General features: G+C 40.9%; 2 protein-coding genes across 2 annotated transcripts in view; one reads left to right on the forward strand and one right to left on the reverse strand.

Moving 5' to 3' along the window:
* The window catches only part of LOC122887130, a 34,787-nt gene extending 30,298 nt beyond the window's left edge, over window positions 1-4,489 (forward strand). Inside the window, exons 64-74 of the mRNA XM_044220051.1 lie at window positions 25-117; window positions 252-465; window positions 689-876; window positions 1,404-1,501; window positions 1,945-2,129; window positions 2,223-2,422; window positions 2,586-2,754; window positions 2,893-3,002; window positions 3,130-3,255; window positions 3,841-3,967; window positions 4,093-4,489. Of these exons, the coding sequence (XP_044075986.1) occupies window positions 25-117; window positions 252-465; window positions 689-876; window positions 1,404-1,501; window positions 1,945-2,129; window positions 2,223-2,422; window positions 2,586-2,754; window positions 2,893-3,002; window positions 3,130-3,255; window positions 3,841-3,967; window positions 4,093-4,103 (1,521 nt within the window). The 3' untranslated portion in view covers window positions 4,104-4,489. The remainder of the gene's footprint in view (window positions 1-24; window positions 118-251; window positions 466-688; window positions 877-1,403; window positions 1,502-1,944; window positions 2,130-2,222; window positions 2,423-2,585; window positions 2,755-2,892; window positions 3,003-3,129; window positions 3,256-3,840; window positions 3,968-4,092) is intronic.
* LOC122887131 (V-type proton ATPase subunit d 1-like) lies at window positions 4,490-8,522 on the reverse strand. The gene is made up of 8 exons (XM_044220052.1): window positions 8,327-8,522; window positions 7,433-7,604; window positions 6,912-7,090; window positions 5,922-6,001; window positions 5,611-5,688; window positions 5,332-5,508; window positions 5,146-5,223; window positions 4,490-4,753 (listed from the first exon to the last, which is right to left on the reverse strand). The coding sequence occupies exons 1-8, from the start codon at window positions 8,445-8,447 to the stop codon at window positions 4,580-4,582; spliced, it is 1,059 nt and encodes a 352-aa protein (XP_044075987.1). The 5' UTR covers window positions 8,448-8,522; the 3' UTR covers window positions 4,490-4,579.
* Window positions 8,523-9,205: the final 683 nt, after the last annotated feature.

Consider the following 9,205-nt stretch of genomic DNA (forward strand, 5'->3'; position numbering starts at 1 on the left):
AAATACTGTATGTTGTTTTCACAGGCACGGATTCAATATTTGAGCTCTCAGATTCAGAATAAGCTGTTGGAGAGAATCAAGACATTACAGCATCTCCTCGTTGAATTCACACATCAGGTAAACATGCAAACCACTGTAGGATACTTAATGGAAACAAATGCATGTAGCAGGCTCAGACAATCATATAGGAATCTAACTTTAAGGTTTAAATGTGCAGTTTTTAATGTGGCGACTGCTTCTCTTCATAACAGTCTCTGCAGTCCAGAGACAGTGAGATGCTCCAGGAGCTGAGCACTGTGCCCCTTCATGTTTCCCAGCGAGCAGAGGCTCTGCTGGGGCACAGAGACAGAGGTTTGTTGGCTCTGTGGCAGAACAGCTCCTTGCGTCGCATCGTGACCGACAGCCTGCCTCGCTTCCTAGGCCTGCTGCAGCACGCCTCACTGATGGGACAACAGGAGCTGAGGAGTGAGTCCAGTCATGTCAGCTGCTGCCCTGACTGGCAAAGCAATTGAAAATCTTGATGGATAGAAAATTGTGGAAAACAGAGAGCATGAGAGAGCAGGGACAGGAGATAGCACCCTCTGCTCCCTGCCTTTCCTCACAGGCAGAAATCTAATTTCTTCAAGAAACTCTTAAATCATAAACTAAGTGTGAAAAAACAAACCCTGAAACTGTACTCTGTCTTCAGGGCCCCTGGCCACTCTGGCAGGTGTGTACCAGGATGTGAAAGGCCAGAGGCCAGAGGCGTTGTGGAGGGAGGCTGTTTCGTTGTGGACCGACGGGCTGGTAGAGGTTCTACCCGTTCTGCTGGAGAACCCTCAGCTGAGGCCGCTGGCTCAGGCCAGTGTTGCCGCGCTCAGCGTCGCCCTGGATGTGGTGAGAAAGCTGCACGCTGGTGCCTTTTCTACTTTTGTGTTAGTCCATGTCTGATTCTGTATCAATGAGTGTGTTTACATGCACACTAGTATCCCAGATATGGGTGTTTGAAGTATCCTTATTATGTTTTGGACATGTAAATATCCTGGTTTCAAAAACGTGGATGAGTTCTTATCCTGGTTTTGATTAACCTGGATATGCTAGAAAAGTGGGATACTGTTTTTCTGATCATTCTCTGCTATGTGCAGGGCAGCACATAGCAGGCATAGCACAAAATTCTTGATTCTGTACATAGGCATTTTCTATGGGCCCCATCCGCGGCTATTAATTCTAGTATCTTTGTGGGCCCTCCTCACATGAGGGCCCTGCAAACTCAGTCCCCTTTGCACCCCAGGTTTGTCCAGGTTTCTCTTGTTCCATGTAAACATCATATCCTAAATATGATCAAAACCAGGATAAGACTCAAAACCACAGACTAATATACATGTAAATGCGCTCATTAATGGTAGGTGTTCTGTGTGAATCAGGCAGGTCAGCATACCTACCACTGGGTGGAGACCAGGTTGGCAATGGCTCTGTCTGGAGTCAGGAAACGACTGGCCTCTGTCTACAAATTCTCCCCCAGGTACTGCACATGTCTGAGAACTACATGAAGAAAAGCTCTCTCAATCCTTCCTTTCATAAAACTAATTGAATAGGTCAGAGAAGGGATATATTCTTCATTATGTTACAGTATGCCCATCCCTCGCGTGAAACTTTTTTGGATGTCTAGGTTACATACAGCTGTCTTTCAACAGTATTTCAGTGACTTCATTTCAATTCGAAGCAGGTCCTAACTAAACTTTGAAATATAAGCATTGAAATGCTCTTGAAACAAAAGTTACGCAACAAAATTTAGGCCAGTTTTAATCTAGATGCCTGCAAATCAACACATCAACCCTTACTGCACAAAAGTCAACAAGCGATAAAGAGATATAGCTTCTACATTTGCTGTTAAATTACCAAAACGAGATGTAAGGAAATTATTCCAGTAAGATATTTTGAAGAGAGCATTCTTGGTTTTTCCAGTGAGTGCTCAGCGATTGCCTCAGTGCCGCTGCCACCGCTCCCCTGGTCCAGGGTGTCCGAGACTGGGCTGGTGGAGATCCTTCTGGAGGAGTGGCTCCTGAGGCCCCTGCAGACCCTCGCCTCTGTCAGACCCATAGCAGAGCTGTACCGCCTCAAAAGGAAGATCATGGACAGCCCATTTATACGTAAGACTAGCTTGAAGTTTTTCAGCAACATATGCATGATGCAACTTTAATGGAGGACTTAATCAAATGTCTTTCTCTGTTTCTCTCCGTAAGATCGAGCTCTGCTGGTGGCGGATCAGTTTGTAGTGACATTTGACGGTCACCTGTATGAGCTCCCGGGCTCCTGTCCACTGCTCCTCGCTCAAGACGTCAGTGCTGACCCTTCATTCACGCTGCTGCTCAGTTCAGACTCACACAACTTCCTTCTAATAGGAATGAATAACAGCACCATCGACATCCAGCACAATGGACAGGTACGTATGTGTTAATGTTGGCTCGGTTAAAAACCAACAACATGAATTAAGAGAGTGGAGTGTTGTGATTTCCAGCAGTCTAGTCAGAAAACAAAATGAACCCTGCAGCAGACAGGCTTCTTTCAACGTGCCTGAAAAAATAAAGAAAATGTTTGTCTCATAGGTGAAGGCCAACTGCAACAACGCTGTAACGCACACATTTCACAGTGACAATGGAGTGGCTGTCAGAAGTGGGTCAAACATCGTGCAGGTGTCCAATCAGAAAGGAGTGTCAGTGTCATGTGACCTGTTGCTTGAGGTGTGCAGCTTCGCTCTTGATGGATGGTTGCATGGTAGGAAAACTAAACATTCAGTATGACTAGGGATAAATAAATCCATGGTTCTACTGTTTTTTTATTTGTTAACTCTAATTTCACAACTTTAAGAAATATGTCACGCTCTGGCCCATAAACATGTTTTTATCTACACAGGCTTGTCCTCTGGTCTATTAGGGACTAATGACAATGACGCAGGGAATGATTTTCCTTTGCCTGATGGATCTCAAGCTGAAAATCTGGACAGTTTTTTCTACAGTTGGCAGGTAGGACAAGTGAGAAGCAAATCCTAAATTGTGTCTGTAATGTCTGCACATTTATGTTGGTGGAGCTTTGTTGACATGAAAGTATCCAGTTCTCACCTGCAGTTTGATCATTTGCCTGTGTCTTCAGATGAAACCGACCTGTATTAAACCGCCAGGTGTCAAAGAGCACTTTCCTAAAGCAGCCACAAGCCCTGTGAGCTGCGACTTTCTGTTCTCGTCTCCTGATTCTCCACTGAGCTCCTGTTTCAGGGTGGTGAGTAAGAAAAACACCCATGTGTATGGTGTATGAGTAATTTCTTACCTAGCATGGTCTTATATTAAGGGACATTAAGTAATTCATAAGCTTTATCACTGTCTGGTAGGATTAATTGCTGAGGTGGGTATAAGCACCCTGACCTCTCCTAACTTTTCATGGATTTCATGGGCAAGATTAGAAATTCATCAGCTGGACATTATGAGAGAAGTTCACATGGGAAAACAAACATGACCTCATGCACTTATGAACTTCACTCATAGGATGGGCGTAGCAAAAACGGGTCTATGAAAAAATTTGCCTAATTCTTAATCCTGCCAAAAAGAAATACTGCCAAAATCAATGTGCATATTTTTCAGCTAAAATAAAGCGTATTAAAATCTCTCAAGTTTGGTGAGAAACAAAATGTTGGACTGTACGGCTGCCTGACATGAACAGGAAATCAAGGATGTGACATGGAGGAAATTGAACTCAGCACTTGATGCTATCTGCTGGAGCTAAATGTGAAACTCTCACATTTTCAATGTAACACATGGAACCGTTTGTGTGAGCTTCATATGTTTACAACAGTGCGTCTGTTGTCAGGTGGACCCTGGTCAGTTCTTGTCGGCGTGTGAGTTGAGCTCCTCCAGAGCCCCCTGCAGATTAGCATCTGCTTTTGTTCTTCTCTGCCAGCAGAACTACATACCTCTGGAAGTCCCAGTCCAGTGCTGTGAGTTTGACTATTATACAACAAAGATGTGTGTGATTAGACTCGTGTTGTGTTGTGTGATGTCATGATGTGGCAGATGTTTTAAATTTATCAATGTACCTTCTTGTTCTTTTTTTTCGTTTCAGTGAAAGTATGAAGGAAGGACGAGCTAATGGAGAGTAAAGATGGGTGTTTTAGCAGCTAACAGGCCTATGACCTGTTAGCTGCTAAAACACATTTACACTTTTATACCACTGTTTGTGCTACATCACTTATATACTTATATTTTGTATAAAAAATGTTGTACTCCATCGTATAGTTACACATTATTATACCTCCTGTAATGTACACTTTTTTCCGGTTTAGACATGCAGATATTGTGCCAGTGATGTGAATGTAAACATAACTATAGCGAGTAGAGCCCTCATTTATGTATCTGTGGTCTGTAGTACAAACACTGAAAATATTTGTGACTGACTTTAGTGCAACCATAGTAACTAATCCTCACAACCAAACTTTGGATCATAAAGAGATCAACACACATTTTTTTGATACAGTGCATTTATTGCCTTGTTGTATGCGATCTTACAACTGTATGTTAAATACATGTATGTATTTCTGGTCACTGATCAGTTAATTTGTTCCTTGGAAGATGGGTATGTAGTTGTGTATCCTGGACTTCTGTCTCTGTGTGACACACTCGGAGATCCAGACGATGTTGCGACTCTCCTGCTCCTTCAGTTTGATGTAGGAGTAAAATACCCCGAAGTGGAACTGCCGCAGGAAAGCAAGTGTGTTCAGCTTCACCTGAGAAAAGATGAAGGATGAGAGCTGAAGCCGCTCAGAGAGACCGAAAGACAAGTTTATGTACAATTAAGATATAGGCCTACAGTTTACACATGAATCAAGTTGAGAATATGATTTTCCTGTTTGCAGTTTGCATTGTGTTTGAGTTAAAAAAAATCCACCCACTTGTTGACTTGTCAAAATATTTAGATTGCAAATTTTTCACATCGTCAGTAAAAATAATTAAAACAAACTGCCCATCTTTAAAATTGAATTTTGAATTCCCACGCTTGAAAAGCAAAGTGTGAAATGTGTTGCTTGGTCCAAATATTTTAACTGTATGAAATCATCTGGGGGCTACATCAGTTCATGTGACATTACAGTGTTACTGAAGTACATTAAAGTTATATTACCTCTTGTTCAAAGAATCTGTCTTCCAGAGTCTTAAAATCTGAATCTGGCTCAGGGTCATCAAAAATGATTTTATACTCCTGCAGGAAGGTTTAGATTAAAGTTAACCGCATGTCTGACTTAAGTTAACTGCAGTAACAACACAGCAGCTCTCATCGAGGAGTCCTCAGAGATGAGATCAGACTCACTGGGTAACAGTCGGCAACAGCTTTGACCTGCTCGTGGTCCTCTGCCTTGGCCAGCAGTCGCAGTCCTTCAGGGTAAAGTTTGCCACAAGATGGATACAACGCGCTCCTGTCTGCACCGCTGAGATCTGTCCCAAAGGAGTTCACTGTGATGATGAAGGCCCTCCTATCTGCCTCGAACTACAGCACACACACATACAGACAGAGCATTTTCAGCAAAGGGTCTTGTATAATGTAAAACTTGAACAAATCCAGCCCATGCAGTGGAAATTGTCACAGTACCTTCAGGACAGGACACATTATGTCTTTTGTGGCACCACCAATGTTGTTGCAGAAAGAGTGGAAAGACTCTAAATATGCCTTTGAAAAAAAACAACAACAAAGACAACATAAAGATAATTAGTGTCTGCTGGGTTAAAACCATGAGATGGTAATTTAGGCTTTCAGCTTTTTTCCACAACAAAATGTCATCTGGAGTTGTTAAACATGTTTGACACAGTAAACCCTCAATCCAGAATCTACGTGCACATACTGACACAGGCTTCATTGTAAATTATGGTGTCTTATTAAGTCTTATTTCACCCTGTAGTCACCTTATACAGTTTGTTCCTGAGGATTTCAGCTTCCATCTCATCCAGGTTGGACTCAGATACAGCATCCTGGAAAAACTGAGCTATGACACAACAACACAGTGGGTGGGCATCAGTTTGATCATTAGTCTGTTAATCTAACAACCTCAAATATGGATGATAAAAAATAAATAGCCTGTGGATGATTTTGAAAAAAGCACGTATGGTAAGTCAAAATTCTGACTTTAACTAAAGGCCTGGTCACACCAGCTTTTAAACAAATTTGTGATTTTTAGTCCGACTCAGTCGGCATTCTTCTCCCCTTCCGCTATCTGTTATTGTTTTCAAAGTCCATAAGTCTTCTTTCAGACTAGTGGAAAGAAAATACCCAAAATACACATTTAGGTGTTTATTTTACTCCACTTTGTCAATTAGTTTTCTCCTAAAATAATGCCTCATTTGCATGTTTAAACAGAACATTTCAGAAAACTTACAAAAAATAATTGTTTTAATGTAATGTAAGTAATTAGCTGGGGAAGTTTCATGGTGATATCTAATAGTTAAATTGTTTACCCTATTCACTAGTGTAAAGTTGTAAAATTCCATACATTTTACAACTTTACACGAGTTTAAAGGCCGTTTTCTCAAAATGAGTTTATTCTCATACTCTGAGCACTTACATACACCAACTTTTCCAGCTTTATTTCTGAAGGTTTTTACAGAGGGGATTATTAATATATCATTCATAGCCCGATTTATACAACATTTTATTCCTAAAAAAATTTATTTTTTACGGCTGGTTACAGCATTTTCTGATTTATGGAGTGATAAAAAGAGATATCCAAAATTCCCTCTGCAAAAACCTTTGACTCTAATATGTAATACTAATACTGTAAACTGGTGATGGTTTATTATAGTGACTTGCAACGACTCTGTGACTGAATGGGTATTAGTAACGTTATACTAAAATTTATCATCTTTGGGAGTCAAACACAGAACATTTGATGAATGCACCTAGTGGTGTGTCCACCAGGATGGCGGAGTAGAGCTCAGTCGGGGTACGAGCGATGCCCACAGCTGCCATTTGGTCGAAAGCTCCCAGTGGGTGACACCGCGGGAGGAGCTCTGCCACGTCTCTCTGTTTCAGGGCCCCGGTGATCAGCATCACCACATTGTCGATCATGTAGCTGTAGCTATGGCAACACAGAGAATAGAGTAAATGGATCTCCCTTTATTTGTCTGCATGGCATTTTATACATCTCTCTTATTAAGTACATATTTCCCCACAAATATGCCTCTTTTTTTTTAGAAACTATGAAACTGGGAGCGCATACAGTAGGTTTAGTGAAATTTGTTTTCTTTGAATGTAATGGAATACAAAAAAAATTAATATGTATCTAAACCACATAGTTCTTTTGGAAATAAGCAAGAAAAAATGTTGAATGGATAGATAACTGCAGGAAATAAGTCATATTTGCTCAATCTGTGACCTTTTGTATAATTTATAATTTAGCACATGTAGTGTTATAGCATACGTTATATAGTCAAGGAAGGTAGATAGTGGAGGCAGGGCGTTGGAGCGAAGGCAGCTGAATTCAGTCACCAGGTTCTCCCTCAGCTTGCTGTCCACCAGAGACACAGTCAGGTCCTCTTCAGACGAGGACAGCAGCTTACCGTAGTCTGTACTCTGCAGGTGCAGCTTCATGTCTGAGGAGAGGAAAGACATTGTCCAAAGGTTTTGTACTCAACTCCTGTTTTTCTGTGGAAAAAGGTCAGCAAACTCCCTTGAATGTTTTAAGTCACATCTCTTTGGTGAGTCATGTACTCTTATCTGTTTTGTGTGCTCTTTTCTTTTAACCTTTTATCCTGTTGTAAAGCACTTTGTAACCTAGGTTTTGAAAGGTGCTATATAAAAAAAAAACATTTGTCTTACTTACTTACAAACAAACAGGAAGAGGTGAGTCATAATACAATATATAATTTCCACATGGCTATTTCTAACTTTTGACCAACTTGTTAAACACATTACAGCTGATGATGACTCACTGTCAACACACACACTCAACAGGTATACAGATTATACACAAACATGTATGGTGTATAATAACATTTTGCATACAAGAGTATAAACATTCCTGAAAATGTATATTGTGCGTAAACCTAACATCATATTGGTCTTCATCCTCAAGGACTTTCTGTCTCTCTCAGAAAGGAATGCTTGGTTCCTGGAAAGAAATTTCCGAAGTTTGGGGTCGAAGGTTAAAAAAATGGGTGGGTGACATGTCAGCCCTCCACTGCAGCGTCTTTTGAGATAATCACACAAGAATTTTATAAAAGAGTATAGATGCAGATGTAATATACTTCTGGGATAACTGCATTCACAAAACTAAAATGTTTCCCAAAATGACAGCGTGATACAGTATTCTTACCTTCAAGTGTGTCACACTGGGCCAGATTGTGATAGTCAGTGCAAGTCAGAATCCCGGCCTTCATCCCTCGAACCAGACCCTCCAGATAGCCGTGATCCACATTGAAACTGAGCTCTGCCATGATGCCAAATGAGCTATCCAACAAGTCTGGCTGCAGTTAAAGTGATGTTCTCCTGCGCAAATGTATGTCTAACTTCTGCATTATTCCCTCTCTGACTAACATTCATGCAGTTATTTTCCCTTCCTCTTTGACACCAAGAAATTCCACAGCTGCCCTAGAAGTGTTCACTGTCTCAGTTCCTGCTCTCGGGTACGTTCAGTCTGGCTGTACAGGTTTTGGTTCTTTTTTTAATTCTTCTTTGGTGTTCTCTACTCCGTACCCAGAGAGAGAAGTATCTCTTTTTAAAACAGTGTAAGTACATAAATCATGGTGCTCTTTGGCTGGACATCATGCAGGAGAAAAAGGAATGAAACTATAGCTCGCGTGTACAATTTATGTACATGTTTTGTATGTGTGAGAATGAATCTGTGCCAAATCAGGCAGCAGAAGATGGATCATGTGATTTATGTTTGCCATCATGTTCCTTGAAGACAAATTTATGCTACGCAAAATTGCTGACCTGTTCTCATGTCTTTCTCCCTGTATGCACACCTGTTAGTCTGACATAATTAGAAACAGTACTTCAGCTCTATGAACTCATATGGGGTGCTCCATCATGGATACATTCCAGTAAGATTTCACTCTTTGATGTCTTCAAGTCCTTTATGTTCATGACTTTTGAGGACACACTGAACAATTTATGATCTCTATGAAATTATCATTATTATCAATCAAAACATATAAGCCACTGTAACATTTCATTGTGTGTGCCTATTTTT

The sequence above is a fragment of the Siniperca chuatsi genome, linkage group LG13, assembly GCF_020085105.1.
Source record: "Siniperca chuatsi isolate FFG_IHB_CAS linkage group LG13, ASM2008510v1, whole genome shotgun sequence".
NCBI lineage: Eukaryota > Metazoa > Chordata > Actinopteri > Centrarchiformes > Sinipercidae > Siniperca > Siniperca chuatsi.